Raw genomic sequence first — 18,893 nt, 5'->3', positions numbered from 1 at the left:
ACTAAAAACAGATTGGGTAGAGGATGTGGAGAGCCTGCAGAGAGCTATAGATAGATAAAGTGAGTAGGCAAGGGTCTAGCAGATAGAGTACAGCATTGGTAAATGTGAAATCATCCACTTTGGAAGAGCCTGCAGTTGTGCAGAGGGACTTAGAAGTGTTACTGCTTGAATTGCAAAAGGTTGCTTTGCAGGTGCAATCGTTTATTAAAAGACAGATAGAAAGTTAGCCTTCATTGCTAGAGGGATTCAATTTAAGAGCAGGGAGGTTATGCTGTAACTCTACCGGGTACTGGTGAGACTGCATCTGGAGTGCTGCGTGCAGTTCTAGTCTCCTGACTTGAGAAAAGATATACCGGCTTTGGAGGCAGTGCAGAGGAGTTTCACCAAATTGATTCTGAAGATGAGGGGTTTCGCTTATGAGGAAAGATTGAGTCACCTGGGACTATATGCACTGGAATTCAGAAGAATGATAGGGGATCTTACAAATATAAAGTTATGAAATGGGTAGGTAAGACAAGAGGCAGGAAACTTGTTTTCATTGGTAAGTGATATTAGAACTAGGGGACACAGCCTCTACATTTGGTGGGGGATAGATTTTAGACAGGTGCTTTTCCCAGACAGCAGTGAATCTGTGGAATTCTCTGCCTATTAAGCAGTCGAGGAACTTCATGCAACATATTTAAGATAGTTAGTTAGATTTTTGCATAGTGGGGGAATTGGGGGTTATGGGAAAAAGGCAGGTTGTTGGAGCTGAGCCTATGGTCAGATCAACCATTATATTAGAAGGCAGAACCAAATCAATGGGCCAGTTGACTTCCTGCTACTATTTTTTTTTTCAGTTTTTATGTTCACTATCAATGGAAGTTCCTAATTTAATATTATCAGGACACTTAGCACTTATGCCATGTACATCATATCCAAATCATTTGCAGAAATAATGAATAAAATAGGTCCTAACATTGATCCCTGGGATTTCCACTATTCACAAACCTCCAGTCAGAGAATTGACTTTCAGTCATCACCCACTGCTTCCTATTGCACCAATTCTGAATCAACATTGGTAGCTCTACCTGCCACGCAGGACCTTGCCAAAGATTTTATTAAAGTCCAAATAGACAATATCCACTGCCCTACCTTCATTTATCCATATAACCATATAACTATATAACAATTACAGCACGGAAACAGGCCATCTCGGCCCTTCTAGTCCGTGCCGAACTCTTACTCTCACCTAGTCCCACCGACCTGCACTCAGCCCATAACCCTCCATTCCTTTCCTGTCCATATAGCTATCCAATTTTACTTTAATTGACAACATTAAACCTGCCTCAACCACTTCTGCTGGAAGCTCGTTCCACACAGCCACCACTCTGAGTAAAGAAGTTCCCCCTCATGTTACCCCTAAACTTTTGCCACTTAATTACATCTTAAAAAGCTCCGAAAGATTAATCAGACATGACTTCTCATGAACAAAACCATGTTCTCTATTCCTAATCAGGCCTGGACTAACCACGAAACGGTAGATGTTGGCGTCAGAATTCCCTCCAATATCTTCCAGACAGTTGAAGAGTGCGGTTGACAAACAGACCTAGAAATACATCATTCCTTGAAAATGGAATCAGTTACATAGTGTGGTAAAGGGAACATCTGGCACTTTGGCCTTCATCAAAGTACAGAGCACAGGAGATGGGATGTTATGTTAAAGTTATATAAGCCAGTAGTGAGGCCAAATTGGGAGTATTATGGCCAGTTCTAGACTCCTACCAACTGGAAAGGTATCAAAAAGATTGAAAGAGTAGGGAGATAATTTACAAGTATGCTGCCAGGATTTGAGGATCTGAGTTATAGGGGAAGACCATAAGATATAGGAGCAGAAGTAAGCCATTCCACCCATCGAGTCTGCTCCGTCATTCAATCATGGGCTGATCCAATTCTTCTAGTCATCCCCACTCCCCTGCTTTGATGCCCTGGCTAATCAAGAACCTATCTATCTCTGCCGTAAATGCACCCAATGACTTGGCCTCCACAGTCACTGGTGGCAACAAATTCCACTGATGTACCACTTTCTGACTAAAGTAATTTCTCTGCATCTCAGTTCTAAAAGGACATCCTTCAATCCTGAAGTCATGCCTTCTTGTCCTGGACTCCCCTACCATGGGAAATAACTTTGCCATATTTAATCTGTTCAGGCCATTTAACATTCGGAATGTTTCTATGAGATCCCCCCTCATTCTCCTGAACTCCAGGGAATACAGCCCAAGAGCTGCCAGACGTTCCTCATACGGTAACCCTTTCATTCCTGGAATCATTCTCGTGAATCTTCTCTGAACCCTCTCCAATGTCAGTATATCCTTTCTAAAATAAGGAGCCCAAAACTGCACCCAATACTTCAAGTGTGGTCTCAAGAGTGCCTTATAGAGCCTCAACATCACATCCCTCCTCTTATGTTCTATACCTCTAGAAATGAATACCAACATTGCATTCGCCTTCTTCACAACTGACTCAACCTGGGGATTAACCTTTAGGGTATCTTGCACAAGGACTCCCAAGTCCCTTTGCATCTCTGCATTTTGAATTCTCTTCCCATCTAAATAACAATCTGCCCGTTTATTTCTTCTGCCAAAGTGCATAACCGTACACTTAACCTCGACTGTCGTGGAATCCCCCGACTTGTCCAGGGTTCCAGCAGAGTACCATGACCTGGGACAGGTATTTACTGAACACCAAGCTCTTTCCCTTCCTCCACACCGACCATACGACCTCGCTATCGACCTTCTCCCCGGGGCCTTGTTACCCACCAGTCAGTTGTATAACTTGTCCCGGCCTGAGAGAGAAGCCATGGAGAAGGACATCAGTGAGTCTCTCTCAGCAGGCATTATTCGGCCTCATCCTCCCCGGTGGGTGCAGGGTTCTTCTTTGTGGGGAAGAAGGATGGGTCACTAGGTCCCCGCATCGATTACTGAGGCCTTAACAACATAACCATTAAAAACAAGTACCCGCTGCCCCTCATAAATTCAGCATTTGAACCACTTCACGGAGCCACCATCTTCTCGAAGCTGGACCTACGAAGTGCCTGCCATCTGGTCAGAATAAGGGAGGGGGACGAGTGGAAGACGGCATTTAATACCCCTCTAGGCCACTTTGAATACCTGGTCATGCCGTTTGGCCTCACCAATGCCCCCGCCGTTTTTCAAGCCCTGATTAGCGACGTGCTGAGAGACTTTATTACCCGCTTTGTGCTTGTCTATCTGGATGACATCGTAATCTTCTCCAGCAGTCTCCAGAAACACATTCATCATGTCCATCAAGTCCTACAGAGGCTAGACCATAAGACAAAGGAGCAGAAGTTGGCCGTTCAGCCCATCGAGTCTGTTCTGCCATTTTATCATGAGCTGATCCATTCTCCCATTTAGTCCCACTCCCCCGCCTTCAAACCATAACCTTTGATGCCCTGGCTACTCAGATACCTATCAATCTCTGCCTTAAATATACCCAATGACTTGGCCTCCACTGCTGCTCGTGGCAACAAATTCCATAGATTCACCATCTTCTGACTAAAACAATTTCTTTGCATCTCTGTTGTGAATGGGCACCCTTCAATCCTTAAGTCATGCCCTCTCGTATAAGACTCCCCCATCATGGAAACAACTTTGCCACATCCATTCTGTCCATGCCTTTCAACATTCAAAATGTTTCTATGAAGTCCCCCCTCATTCTTCTAAACTCCAAGGAATACAGTCCAAGAGCGGACAAACATTCCTCATATGTTAACTCTCTCATTCCCGGAATCATTCTAATGAATCTTCTCTGTACCCTCTCCAACGTCAGCACATCCTTTCTTAAATAAGGAGACCAAAACTGCCCACAGTACTCCAAGTGAGGTGTCACCAGCACCTTATAGAGCCTCAACACTCCTATACGCTATTCCTCTAGAAATGAATGCCAACATTGCATTCGCCTTCTTCACCACTGACTCAACCTGGAGGTTAACCTTAAGGGTATCCTACACGAGGACTCCCAAGTCCCATTGCATCTCAGAACTTTGAATTCTCTCCCCGTTGAAATAACAGTCTGTCCGTTTATTTCTTCCACCAAAGTGCATGACCATACACCTTCCAACATTGTATTTCATTTGCCACTTCTTTGCCCATTCCCCTAAACTACCTAAGTCTCTCTGCTTCCTCAACACTATCCGCTTCTCCACCTATGTTTGTATCATTAGCAAATTTAGCTGCAAATCCATTAATACCGTAGTCCAAATCATTGACAAACATCATTAAAAGCAGTGATCCCAACACCAGCCCCTGTGGAACTCCACTAGTAACTAGCAGCCAGCCAGAATAGGATCCCTTTATTCCCACGCTCTGCTTTCTGCTGACCAGCCAATGCTCCATCCACGTTAGTAACTTCCCTGTAATTCCATGGGCTCTTATCTTGCTAAGCAGCCTCATGTGCGGTACCTTGTCAAAGGCCTTCTGAAAATCCAAATACATCATGTCTACTGAATCTCCTTTGTCTATCCTGCTTGTAATTTCCTCAAAGAATTGCAGTGGGTTTGTCAGGCAGGCTTTTCCTTTCAGGAAACCATGCTGGCTTTGGCCTATCTTGTCATGTGCTTCCAAGTATTCCATAATCGATTCCAATTCCCAATCACTGATGTCAGGCTAACAGGTCTATAGCTTCCTTTCTGCTGCCTCCCACCCTTCTTAAACAGTGGAGTAATATTTGTAATTTTCCAGTCATCTGGTACAATGCCAGAGTCTATCAATTCTGAATCTGTTAATGCCTCCGCAATCTCTCCAGCTCCTTCCTTCAGTACGCAAGGGTGCATTCCATCAGGTCCAAGAATTTATCCACCCTCAGACCATTAAGCTTCCTGAGCACCTTCTCAGTCGTAATTTTCACTGCACAAAGTTCACTTCCCTGACACTCGTGAATGTCTGGTATACTGCAGATGTCTTCCACTGTGAAGACTGATGCAAAATGCGCATTCATTTCCTCTACCATCTCTGCATCTCTCATTACAACATCTCCAGCATCATTTTCTATCAGTCCTATATCTACCCTTGACTCTCTTTTACCTTTTATATACTTAAAAAAGCTTTTAGTGTGTTCTTTGATATTAGTCACCAGCTTCCTCTCATAATTCATCTTTTCCTTCCGAATGACCTTCTTAGTTTCCTTCTGCAAGTTTTTATAAGCTCCCCAATCCTCTATCTCCCCACTAGATCAGGCTTCCTTGTATACCCTCTCTTTTGCCTTTACTTTGGCTCTGACTTGTCAGCCACAGTAGTGTCCTTCTTCCCTTTGAAAATTTCTTATTTGTAATATATCTGCCTTGCACTTCCTTCATTTTTCGCAGGAACTCCAGCCATTGCTGCTCTGATGTTTTTCCTGCAAATGTTCCTTTCCAGTCAACTTCGGCCAGTTCCCCTCTCATGCCATTGTAATTTCCTTTATTCCACTGAAATACCAACACATTGGATTTTATTTTTCCCTCTCAAATTTCAATGTGAATTCGATCATATTGTGATCACTGTTCCCTAAGGGTTCCTTAACCTTAAGCTCTCTTATCACCTCTGGATCATTGCACAATTCCCAATCCAGCCCTAGTGGGCTCAACAACAAACTGTTCGAAAAAGCCATCCCTTAGACACTTACCACCAATGCGTACAATGGCCTTAGACTATTCATGCTCCCCCTCAAGAATTTTCTGCAGCTCCTCATATAGCTAGGAAGCAAAACATCATCCTGGTGTCTCTTCTATGGCCACAGAATCTCCAATCTGTCCTCTTCACTATTGAGTCTCCTGTTAGAATCACCATGACTGACTAGGCCCTCTTTCTGAGCCTCAGAACTGGTCACAGTGCAAAATACCTGACTTCTACTGCTAGGCCCTGGAAAAAAAAAAACACCCATTAACAGTATCCAAACAGGTATTCCCATTAGTGAAGCAAATGGTCACAGGGGGACATTACACTGACTGCCTACTTCCCTAACTTTTCTTGGTGGTCACCCATCTATCTGAAGCCTATACCTTGGGTGTGATCAACACAGTAAAAATCTCTTCTATGAAACCAGCCAGCTTCCCTCATCTTCCTGAGTGTCTCTAGAACGACTTCCAGTTCCATGGCCAGTTTGTCAGGGGCTATAGTTGGGTGGAGTTCACACAGTTGGAGTCATCAGGGAGATCACAATGGTCTCTGACTTCCCTCATCTTGCCAGAGTGTCTAGATGCCTTAATTACGATTGTGCCTACACAGAGTCAAGGCCAAAGGAAAACAACAAGATGACATTAAAGGCATTTATTTTCTCTAGAAGTTCCAATTAAAGGCATTGCTTTCTCACTAAGTGGTGAGTGCGTGGAATGTGCTGCCGGCGACGGTGATGGAGGCAGATACGATAGGGTCTTTTTAGAGATTCCTGGACAGGTATATGGACCTCAGAAAAATAGAGGGCTATGGGTAATCCTAGGTAATTTCTCAGGTAAGGACATGTTCGGAACAGCTTTGTGGGCTGAAGGGCCTGTATTGTGCTGTAGGTTTTCTATGTTTTTAAGGCATACTAACTTTAAGGGCAATACCCCTTGCTAGTTTTTTCAACCCTTCATCCTATTGCCCTGGTTTCATAAGAAGATAGTATCTAACCAACAAACAGCTGCATCACATGAGGAAATCTGCAGATGCTGGAATTTCAAGCAACACACATAAAAATTGCTGGTGAACGCAGCAGGCCAAGCAGCATCTATAGGAAGAGGTACAGTCGACGTTTCGAACAGAGACCCACCTCTTCTTTCAGTTAGTCCTGACAAAGGGTCTCGGCCCAAAACGTTGACTGTACCTCTTCCTATAGATGCTGCCTGGCCTGCCGCGTTCACCAGCAAATAGCTGCATCAATTTACCAGGAAGCACAGTCAAGTGCTGTCAAGGATAAAACTTGTCTTCACTCTCAGTGGCACTTCCCAAATAGATTTGCTGGACTGGAAAAACAAAGTTATGTGTTTCATACAGTGTTATCTTACCTTTGCATGACACAGGAATGGTACCACTTATATTAACCAGCTTACTTTTAAATCCAGTTTTGTGACCTGGAAGGGAAAGAAAAATATTTTTCCATGAAATTGATTAAGGAAATACTTTCCCTATAATTATTTGACTTAGCTGCTTTGCATGAATAAACTAATAGTGGATAATTATATATAACTGCATCAGCATCCTAGGTTCATGGAACATACAATGCTTACAAAAGTATTCACTACCCCACCTCCCGGAAGTTTTGATATTACGACATTGAATCACAGTGGATTTAATTTGACATTTTTGACAGTGATCAATTAAAAAAGACTTCCATGTCGAAGTGAAAATAAATCTTTACAAAGTGATCTAAATTAATTACAAATATAAAACACAAAACACAAAATAATTGATTGCGTAAGTATTTGCACCCCCTCCCCTTTAATATGACACACCAAATCATCACTGGTGCAGCCAATTTGTTTTAGAAGTCACATAATTAGTTAAATGGAGATCTTCATTTTTGGAGACCTGTGTGCAGTCAAGGTGTTTCAATTGATTGTAGTAAACATACACCTGTATCTGGAAGGCTCGACTGCTGCTGAATCAGTACCCCGGCAAAAATACACCATGAAGACAAAAAAACATCCCAAGCATCTCCCCAAAAAGGTTATTGAAAGACACATGTCAGGAGATGGATACTAGAAAATTTCCAAGTAATATCCCTTGGAATACAGAGGATATTCCAATCATCAAGAAATGGAATGGATATGGAACAGCTGCATATCTGCCTAGAGCAGGCCGTCCTCAAAAACTGAGTGACCATGCAAGAAGGGGACTAGTGAGAGAGGCCACCAAGAGACCGATGGCAATTCTGGAGGAGTTCCTAGCTTCATTGAGTGAGATGGGTGACACTGCACATACAACCGTTTCCTGGGTGCTTCACCAGTCACAAGCTTTATGGAAGAGTGGCAAAGAGCAAACCACTATTGAAAAAAATGCACATGGAAACTCTTGGCTAAAGTTTGCCAGAAGCATGTGGGAGACTTTGAAATCAGCTGGAAGAAGTTTCTATGGCCTGATGAAACCAAAATTGAACTTTTTGACCATCGGACTAAATGCTATGCGCATCATCAAAAACACACCATCCCTACCGTGAAGCATAGTGGTGGCTGCATCATGCTGTGGGAATGTTTCACTGCAGCAGGCCCTGAAAGGCTTTTGAAGGTAGAGGGTAAAATGAATGCAGCAAAATACAGGGAAGTCCTGGAGGAAAACATGATGCAGTCTGCAGAGCTGCGACCTGGGAGATTTGCTTTCCAGCAAGATAATGACCCCAAATATAAAGCTACACAGGAATAGCTTAAAAACAACAAAGTTAATGTCATGGAGTGGCCAAGTCAGAGTCCAGACTTCAATCCAATTGAGAATTCGTGGCTGGACTTGAAAAGGGTTGTTCACTCACGATCCCCATGCAGTCTGACAGAGCTTCAACAGTTTTGTAAAGAAGAATGGGGAAAAACTGCGTGTCCAGATGTGCAAAGCTGATAGAGGCCTATCCACACAGACTCAAAGTTGTAATGCTGCCAAAGGTGCATCTACTGAATACTGACTTGGAGGGGGTGAATACTTACACAATCAATTAGTTTATGTTTTATATTTGTACTTTGTAGAGATCTGTTTTCACTTTGATATGAAAGGCTCTTTTTCTGTCGATCAGTGTCAAAAACGCCAAATTAAATTCGATGTTGTAAAACAATAAAACATGGAAACTTCTGGGGGGTGGGGTGAATACTTTTTATAGGTACTATATACATCTTGACATCACAGTCAAATTTGTGAGCGAATTTTCAGGTTCAAGTGTCACAACCATGCACAGTTTTTCCTCAATGCACAACGGGCAACACTGTGGCGCTATGATTAGAGCTGCGGGTAAACAGTTCCAGAAACAGGTTCAATTCTCATCTCCTCTCTGTGCGGTGTTCGCATATTCTCCCTGTGACTGCATGTGCTCCACTCAGTGCTCCAATTTCTTCCCACATTCGAAAGGCAGTTTGGTGGTTCATTGACTGCTTGAAATTGCACCCCCCCCCCCCGGCCCCCACAACCCATTCTGTTGGAGTGGTAAAACCTTGGAGTGTCGATGGGAATGTGTCAAGTGTAAAATTACGGTAAATGTGTACTTGATGGATAGTGCAGACTTGGTGAGAATTTCTATGCATTTATAAAAGGAAGATTATTTTAGATAAAGGAGGTGTCACTAATTCAATTACTTTAAAATTCAATGATTTACACCAGCCTCTTTTCCTTATAAGTTTCACCTCACTTTAGACTTTGTCTCCTGCATCCTCACCCAAATTAAGTTCTACATTATGTCATCTATCCAAAATTCAATGGCACTTCAACCTTGGCAAGTTAACACACTAACCTGCTACAAAGCACATACCTAGTGATCTCCTGTCTCCTTACAGAGACAGTCTCCTCATTAATCCAATTCTAGGCTTCTGTTTACTGAGCCCAGGCCAGCTTTCTACACATTCTCAATATCCAAGTTACTTTCTAAATATTCAAACCCCATCTGAAAGGTCTTTACTTTCATCCCAAATTTACTCTCTCCCTTTGAACTTAAAAGATAGCATGCTAAAGATCCTTCTGCTTTGTTGCCTCACAGCACAAAGCACCATGGTTTGATCCTGACTCAGGTGTTGTTTGTGCAGAACTTGCATGTTTTCCTGGTTAATGCTGGGTTTCCTCTGGGCACTTCAGTTCCCTCCCACATCACAAAGATGTGTCATACTTGTACGTTAATTACCCCAAGGTGTAGCTAAGTGGCCTAAAGAGTCAAAGCAGAATTTGATGGTCCATAAGAGAGAACAGTTGAATGAGAAACAAGTGGAGGGAGTGGGAATGATGGTAATGCTCTGAGACCTGGTTAGATTCAACAAACGGAATACTCTCGTTCAAAGTCAAAAGGAAACATGATTTTATGATATGCATTGATTTGGTGACTTTAGGATTCTCCAAAGCACCTTGTAACCATGGCAGTCTTTCTTACTGTAGTCACTATTCAAATGCAGGGAAAACAATTCGCACAGCAAATTCGCACAAACAGCAACATGATACAGACCCGTTATGCCCTTAATGCAACTACTACTGGACTGTACATGATCACCATGTTGTGCTGTACCTTCTTCTCAATATCATGAAATTTGTACTTACAGTAAATTAAATACTGCGTTTTCCAGAAATTGTGATGTTAGCCATCTTAATCATGTAAAGGGGAACAATGCAATATTGAACTGAATTCTTAATTTCTATGTAAACAGAAAATCATTACTTACAATAAAAGTCAAAATACACTGACAGGCCTCTGTAGATTGTTAGTACATGTTTAAGTTCTTTTATAACTTCTTTTGGATGATGATACAATTTCTGTAAAAGAATTTTAAGAAAGGATTATTTGAAACAATGCACTTTGCTGCAAGGCCAACATAACGTGGGGCGGCACGGTAGCATAGTGGTTAGCACAATGCTTTACAGTACCAGCGACCCAGGTTCAATTCCTGCCGCAGTCTGTAAGGAGTTTGTACATTCTCCCCGTGACCGCGTGGGCTTCCTCCAGGTGCTCCAGCTTCCTCCCACAGTCCAAAGACATGCCGGTGGGTAGGTTAATTGGTCATTGTAAATTGTCCTGTGATTAGACTGGTATTAAAGCGAGGGATTGCCAGGTAGGGCCAGAAGGGCCTATTCTGCGCTGTATCTCAATAAATAAATAACCTTTCACAGATCTGTTAACTACCCAGCCAGGATAAGCTTATTTTCTTTTATTTCACTCTGGCTGGCTATGTCACCTCTCTCCATTCTGCCTTCGATTTACAAAAACCAGACAGTGAAATCCTGTCCTAATACAGTACTGGAGCCATAGAACACGGAGACAGCCCTTTCAAACAGGCAGTAATCAACAAGCATCCATTTAAATAATCCCATTTTATTTCTCTCACTTTCCCCTCAGATTCTACTGTTCAATGGGGGAACTTTACAGTGAATAGTTAACCCACATAGCACGTTTGGGATGCAGGAGTAAATCAGAGGATCTGGGCAAAGTCATGAGCACAGGGAGAATGTGTGAACTCTGCACGGAAGTCAGGTTAGGCCCCAGGTCAGTGGAATTAAAACCCAGCAGCTCTACTAGCTTCATCACTGTGCCAATCGCTGTCAAAAAAAAGCTCCTGTAAATTCAGCTGAAGATGTGTTACCTTTTAATACAATTGCAGTTCTAATACTACTACTCTACCATTGAAAGTCTCAGTTTGCTCTCACCTTTCTTCAATTCAAATATTCACAGACAGAAAAAAGAAAGATAACCCAATCACTACACAGCCAATCAAGCTTTTGTTTGAAAGATGTCACATTTTGCATTTCTGGATATTACAAAATGAAGAGCTGTGGATCTTGTACAAGAATGTAGAAAAAAAAAATCAGTCATGATCGAACTAAAGGTTAAGATACTGTAAGGGCCAAAAAGCTAACCCTGAATCGACTTCTACACCCAACTTGCTGAATATTTCCAGCACTTCCATGTTTATTTTTGATTTTTATCATTTCAACATATAGTCATTTTTGTTTTGTGAGGAAGCATGGTGGCTAAAGAAAGCAGAGCAAGTTCTACAACACCTACTATAATGACCATAGAGCTTAATTTAATAACTCCAAGGCACAATACCTTGAAGAAGCTGGTGCAGGAAAGTAGTTCTGCCACAAACTGACTGACTGCAGAGCAGATAAAAGGGTGTAGGTGACAGTCGTGCCTTTGATCAAGGTACAACTGCTCAGGCACATGGACGTGAGTTGGGACGGCGGGAAGAATTCAAAAAGAAGACAGCCTTATAGACCCGAGTCAGGTGGAGGATAAATGAGTGGCTGAGGGATTGGAGCAGGGGGCAGGGATTCAGATTTCTGGATCATTGCAACTTCTTTTGGGGCAGGCCTGTAGAATCTGGAACACTGTCTGCGCGGGATGGGTTGCATTTGAATCCGAGAGGCTCCAATATCCTGGCGGGGAGGCTTGATAAGGCTATTAGGGAGAGTTTAAACAAGAATTGCCGGGGGGAGGCTGCTGGGAACCGAACAGCAGAGACAGAGAAGGTGCAATTGGCCCACAAATAGAGAAAACTTGAAAGCAGTGTGAGAGAGGATAGACAGGTGTTAAAGAAGGGATGCGCTCAGTCCGACAATTTGAGGTGTGTCTATTTTAATGCAAGGAGTATCATGAACAAAGCAGGTGAGCTTGGATCGTGGATCAGTACTTGGAGCTATGATGTTGTAGCCATTACAGAGATTTGGCCACAAGTCTCAGGGGCAGGAATGGCTTCTTAGTGTGCCAGGCTTTAGATGTTTCAGAAAGAACAGGGAGGGAGGCAAAAGAGGTGGGGGCGTGGCACTGTTGATCAGATATAGTGTCACGGCTGCAGAAAAAGAGGAAGTCATAGAGGGATTGTCTACTGAGTCTCTGTGGGTGGAAGTTAGAAACAGGAAGAGGTCAATAACTCTACTGGATGTTTTTTATAAGCAACCCAATAGTAACAGGGACATCGAGAAGCAGATAAGGAGACAGATTCTGGAACGGTGCAGTAATAACAGGGTTGTCGTGAAGGGGGATTTTAATTTTCCCAATACCGAATGGCATCTCCCTAGAACAAGGGGTTTGGATGGGGTGGAGTTTGTTAGGTGTGTTCAGGAAGGTTTCCTGACACAGTATGTAGATAAGCCTACAAGAGGAGAGGCTGTACTTGATCTGGTATTGGGAAATGAACCTGATCAGATGTCAGGTTTCTCAGTGTGAGAGCATTTTGGAGATAGTGATCACAATTCTATCTCCTTTACCATAGCATTGGAGAGGGATAGGAACAGACAAGTTAGGAAAACTTTTAAATGGAGTAAGGGGAAATATGAAGCTATCAGGCAGGAACTTGGAAGCATAAATTGGGAACAGATGTTCTCAGGGAAATATATGGCAGAAATGTGGCAAATGTTCAGGTGATATTTGCGTGGCGTTCTGCATAGGCACGTTCCAATGAGGCGGAAAGGATGGTAGGGTACAGCAACCATGGTGTATAAGGGCTGTTGTAAGTCTAGACAAGAAGAAAAGAAAAGCTTACGAAAGGTTCAAAAAGCTAGGTAATGATAGAGATCTAGAAAATTACAAGGCCAGCAGGAAAGAGTTTAAGAATGAAATTAGGAAAGCCAGAAGGGACCATGAGAAGGCCTTGACAAGCAGATTAAGGAAAAACCCAAGGCATTCTACAAGTATGTGAGAGCAAGAGGATAAAATGTGAGAGAATAGGACCAATCAAATGTGACAGTGGAAAAGTGTGTATGGAACTGGAGGAGGTAGTGGAGGTACTTAATGAATACTTTGCTTTGGTAGTCACTACGGGAAAAAGACCTTGGCAATTCTAGGGATTGCTTACAGCAAACTGAAAAACTTGAGCATATAGACACTAAGAAAGAGGATGTGCTGGAGCTTTTGGAAAGCATCAAGTTGGATATGTCACTAGGACCAGATGAGATACACCCCAGACTACTGTGGGAAGTGAGGGAGGAGATTGCTGGGCCTCTGGCGATGATCTTTGCATCATCAATGGGGACGGGAGAGGTTCCGGAGGATTGAAGGGTTGCTGATGTTGTTCCCTTATTCAAGAAAGGGAGTAGAGATAGCCCAGGAAATTATAGACCAGTGAGTCTTACCTTCAGTGGTTGGTAAGTTGATGGAGAAGATCTTGAGAGGCAGGAATTACGAACATTTGGAGGGGCATAATATGCTTAGCAATAGTCAGCATGGTTTTGTCAAAGGCAGGTCGTGCCTTATGAGTCTGATTGAATTTTTTGAGGATATGACTAAACACATTGATGAAGATAGAGCGCTAGATGTAGTGTACATGGATTTCAGCAAGGGATTTGATAAGGTACCCCATGCAAGGATTATTGAGAAAGTAAAGAGGCACAGGATCCAAGGGGTCATTGCTTTGTGGATCCAAAACTGGCTTGCATACAAAAGGCAAAGAGTGGTCGTAGATGGGTCATATTCTGCATGGAGGTTGGTGACCAGTGGTGTGCCTCAGGGATCTGTTCTGGGACACCCTCTCTTCGAGATTTCTATAAATGACCTGGATGAGGAAGTGGAGGGATGGGTTAGTAAATTTGCTGATCACACCAAGGTTGGGGGCTGTTGTGGATAGTGTGGAGGGCTGTCAGAGGTTGCAGTGGGACAGTGATAGGATGCAAAACTGGGCTGAGAAGTGGCGGATGGAGTTCAACCCAGATAAGTGTGAGGAGGTTCATTTTGGTAGGTCAAATATGATGGCAGAATATAGCATTAATGGTAAGAATCTTGGCAGTGTGGAGGATCAGAGGGATCTTGGTGTTCAGGTCCACAGGACTCTCAAAGCTGCTGCGCAGGTAGACTCTGTGGTTAAGAAGGCGTACGGTGTATTCGCCTTCATCAACTGTGGAATTGAGTTTAGGAGCCAAGAGGTAATGTTACAGCTATATAAGACCCTGGTTAGACCCCACTTGGAGTATTATACTCAGTTCTGATCACCCCACTACAGGAAGGATGTGGAAACTATAGAAAGGGTGCACAGGAGATTTACAAAGGCGTTGCCTAGATTGGGGGGCACGCTTTATGAGAATAGGTTGAGTGAACTTGGCCTTTTTTCCTTGGAGCGACGGAGGATGAGAGGTGACCTGACAGAGGTGTATAAGATGATGAGAGGCATTGATCATGTAAATGGTCAGAGGCTTTTTCCCAGGACTGAAATGGCTAACACGAGAGGGCACTGTCTTAAGGTGCTTGGAACTAGGTAGAGAGGAGATGTCAGGGGAAGAGATGCTCTTCTGCACACCACAGTTATTACACAAGGTCATTTGAGTTACTGTCACCATCCTGTCAGCTTGAACTAGTCTGACCATTCTCCTCTGAACTCTCTCATTAACAAGGCATTTACACTCACAGAACTGCCTTTGGATTTTTCTTTGCACCATTCTCTGTAAACTTTAGAGACTGTTGTAGTTGAAAATCCCAGGAAATCAACAGTTTCTGAGATACTCAACCACCCCATCTGGCACCAACAATCATTTGACAGACAAAGTCACAAAGTCATTTACTCCCCATTCTGATGTTTGGACTGAAGAACAACTGAACCTCTTGACCATGGTTGCATGTTTTTATGCATTAAATTACTGTCACATGTTTGGCTGTTTAGATATTTGTTTTAACGAGCAGGTATACAGAAGTTCCTAATAAAGTGGCCACTGAGGTATGATCATGAGATACAGTTCCAATGTTGTTTTTAAGCTGGCTGATGACACCACTGTTGTTGGCAGAATCAAAGGTGATGACGAATTGAGATAGAGGAGGGAAGCTGAAAATTTGGTTGAGTAATGATACAACAACTTTTCACTGATTATTATCAACTACAGGAGAAAGAAGATGGACGTCCATGAGCTAGTTAGTCTTCGTTAAGGGATAGGAGCTAGGGAGGGTCAGTAGCTTTAAATTCCTTGGTGTTAACAGCTCAGAGGATCGGTCCTGGGACCAGTATGCAAGTGCCATCACAAAGAAGGCACAACAGCACCTCTACTTTCTTAAAAGTTTGCGCAGATTCAGCGCATCAGAAACACTTTAACAACTTCTATTGTATAGCTGCACAGTGGACAGCATCGTAACTGGAGGCATCATGACCTGATACGGAAAGACCAATGCTCAGCAATGCTAAAAGCTAAAGAAAATGGTGGACGCAGCCCAGTCCATCACAGACAAAAACCTCCCCACCATTGAAGATATTTACGTGGAGCACTGTCACAAGAAAGCAGCATCCATCATCAAAGATCTCCACCATCCAGGCCATGTCCTCTTCTCGCTATTACCATTGGGCTGGAGGTACAGAAGCCTTAGGTCCCACTAGGTTCAGGTCCAGTTACTACCCTACAACCATCAGGCTCCTTAATTGGGTTGGACAACTTCAATCATCACTACTCTGACCTGATTCCATAACTTACAGACTCACTTTCGCAAGGACTCTACAACTTATGTGCTCAGTACTGTTTCTTTTATTTGCACAGTGTGTCTTCTTTTGCACATTAGCCGTCAGTCTTTAAATGTTTATATATAGTTTTTTCTTGTAAAATTCTATTTTATTTCTTTTGTTCCTGAGAATGCCTGCAAGAAAATGCGGGGGTGCTACGGTAGTGTAGGGGTTAGCGCAACGCTTTACAGCTCGAAGCGTTCCAGAGTTTAGAGTTCAATTCCTGCTCTGTTCTGTAAGGAGTCTGTACATCATCCCAGTGGAATATGTGGGTTTTCCCCGGTGCTCCGGTTTCCTCCACAGTTCAAAGACATACTGGGTGGGTTATTAGTTATTGTAAATATTGTCTCGTGATTAGATTAGGGTTAATCGTGTTTGCTGGCTCGAAATAAATAAATGAATCTTGAGGTTGTGTATGGTTAGGTTGCTCGGTACTCTGAACTTTGACTCTTTTACTATAGCTCCAGGAGCTGTGCGATATGTACCATTCCACACTGTAACTCTGCCTCTCACTGTCACATAATAACACCACTTTGTCAAAGTTGCTGGTGAACACAGCAGGCCAGGCAGCATCTCTAGGAAGATGTACAGTCGACGTTTCGGGCCGAGACCCTTCGTCAGGCGTTCACCAGCAACTTTGATTGTGTTGCTTGAATTTCCAGCATCTACAGCATTCACCAGCAACTCTGATGTGTGTTGCTTGAATTTTCAGCATCTGCAGAATTCCTCGTGTTTGCACCACTTTGTAACTAGATCCTTCACAGTTAAACATCATCCCGAGACAATTAGCACTATTTAGAGCAAAGAGTTTTCACTCTTGAAATGCCATACTTCACGGCAACTTTATATCCCTGTGCTCTCGGTCCATCCAGTGCAGGGTGCAGAGTGCAGCACCCCACAGCCGAGCCGAGGCGGTCCCCGTATCCCTGTTTTTCTGGTCTCTCGCACACATCCTGCCAGCGTTCTAAATATTATCGTGCTCTAAGCCCCCGCTGCCAACTCACCTCCAACAAGTTATTTAATCGGGTCTCCGAAAAACTCATCGTTCTGTCGTCAACATAAAAGCAAGCATCCAGCATTCAGCAGCGAAAACGAAACTCGGAACAAAACGTCAACACGTTATAATCAGCTGAGCTCCGGACGCATTTCGTAAATCCGGATGTACAACGCCTGCGCAGATGAAGTTCCAGTGATCCAATTACACGGCTTCATAATATGACGAATGTATAAAGTATAAAATTGAGAAGAGCACAATGTACGTGATATTTGTAATACGGAAGCATGGCGAAAGTAATATAACGGTGAAAATAACAGCACGTGATTTATGATGCGTAGCTCAGTACTATGCATTGAGCACAACAATTGCTCATGCATCTAAATCAATGCATTTGAGATACATAGTGTATGTTGTACACTAGCAGAACACTGCACCATGCATCATGTACTGTGTTATTTGTAACATACTAAAGACATATACACAAGGACCATATCCCTCCATACACCTCCCATCCATGATAGAAAAATATAGTGCTCGCAATAAGTATAATAGCGTGCATAAGATGCAAATAATATGGTGTAACTGCAGTAATAAAATGGAGAATGAGACAATAATATGGAACATGTCACATAATAATATGGTTCATGGGAGAAATGAAAACAACAGTGCATTTGGCAATGAAATAGTACACAACAACTGTGCAGGTGACAAAATAGGAATCATGTTACACAATGACAGAATAATGTATGCTTGTTGCACAACTGTAGAGCATATAATGAATGTGGCAAATAGGTAGTGTCAAATAAAAGCAACACACAGAAATTGCTGGAGGAACTCAGAAGGCCAGGCAGCATCTATGGAAAAAAGTACATAGGACGCTTTGGGCTGATACCCGAAGGCCTGGTCTTCTGAGTTCCTTCAGTATTGTGTGTGTGTGTGTGTGTGTGTGTGTGTGTGTGTGTGTGTGTGTGTGTGTGTGTGTGTGTGTGTGTGTGTGTGTGTGTGTTGTCCAATTAGGTAGTGTGCCTGCCACCAACAGGCTTGTGCAAGGTACATAGCTGATAAGTTTCTTCTTGTTCATTTCTCGTTCTTCGTCTGTTAGAGCCATAAGAACGGCTCCAGGGCCTTGTGTTCTTTATGTAAATAGAACCATAGAAACTACAGCACAGAAACAGGTCTTTTGGCCCTTCTTGGCTGTGCCGAACCATTTTCTGCCTAGTCCCACTGACCTGCACAAGGACCATATCCCTCCATACACCTCCCATCCATGTATCTGTCCAATTTATTCTTAAATGTTAAAAAAGAACCCACATTTACCACTTCATTTGGCAGCTCATTCCATACTCCCACCACTCTCTGTGTGAAGAAGCCCCCCACCCAATGTTCCCTTTAAACTTTTCCCCCCTCACCCTTAACCCATGTCCTCTGGTTTTTTTCTCCCCTTGCCTCAGTGGAAAAAGCCTGCTTGCATTCACTCATACCCATCATAATTTTATATACCTCTATCAAATCTCCCCTCATTCTTCTACGCTCCAGGGAATAAAGTCCTAACCTATTCAACCTTTCTCTGTAACTGAGTTTCTCAAGCCCCGGCAACATCTTTGTAAACCTTTTCTGCACTCTTTCAACCTTATTTCTATGCTTCCTGTAATTTGGTGACCAAAGCTGAACACAATACTCCAGATTCGGCCTCACCAATGCCTTATACAACCTCATCATAACATTCCAGCTCTTATACTCAATACTTTTGATTAATAAAGGCCAATGCACCAAAAGCTGTCTTTACGACCCTATCTA

At 43.0% G+C, this 18,893-nt stretch overlaps 1 protein-coding gene across 8 annotated transcripts in view; it reads right to left on the bottom strand.

The window, feature by feature from the left end:
- LOC140196607 (E3 ubiquitin-protein ligase RNF31) overlaps positions 1-17,225 on the bottom strand; it is an 82,408-nt gene extending 65,183 nt beyond the window's left edge. For 3 of the 8 annotated variants that reach the window (XM_072256084.1, XM_072256095.1, XM_072256149.1), the window contains exons 1-3: positions 17,104-17,225; positions 10,355-10,445; positions 7,022-7,087 (exon numbers count right to left, since the gene is read on the bottom strand). In XM_072256084.1, coding sequence (XP_072112185.1) covers positions 7,022-7,087; positions 10,355-10,445; positions 17,104-17,178 — 232 coding nt within the window. In that variant the 5' untranslated portion in view covers positions 17,179-17,225. Of the gene's footprint in view, positions 1-3,229; positions 3,321-5,661; positions 5,898-7,021; positions 7,088-10,354; positions 10,446-17,103 lie in introns of all 8 variants that reach the window. The other 5 variants (XM_072256112.1, XM_072256122.1, XM_072256140.1 and 2 more) reach the window with 5 other exon arrangements.
- Positions 17,226-18,893: the final 1,668 nt, after the last annotated feature.

Source organism: Mobula birostris, chromosome 1 (assembly GCF_030028105.1).
Source record: "Mobula birostris isolate sMobBir1 chromosome 1, sMobBir1.hap1, whole genome shotgun sequence".
Lineage (NCBI taxonomy): Eukaryota > Metazoa > Chordata > Chondrichthyes > Myliobatiformes > Myliobatidae > Mobula > Mobula birostris.
This window is presented reverse-complemented; position numbering and strand designations above follow the sequence as displayed.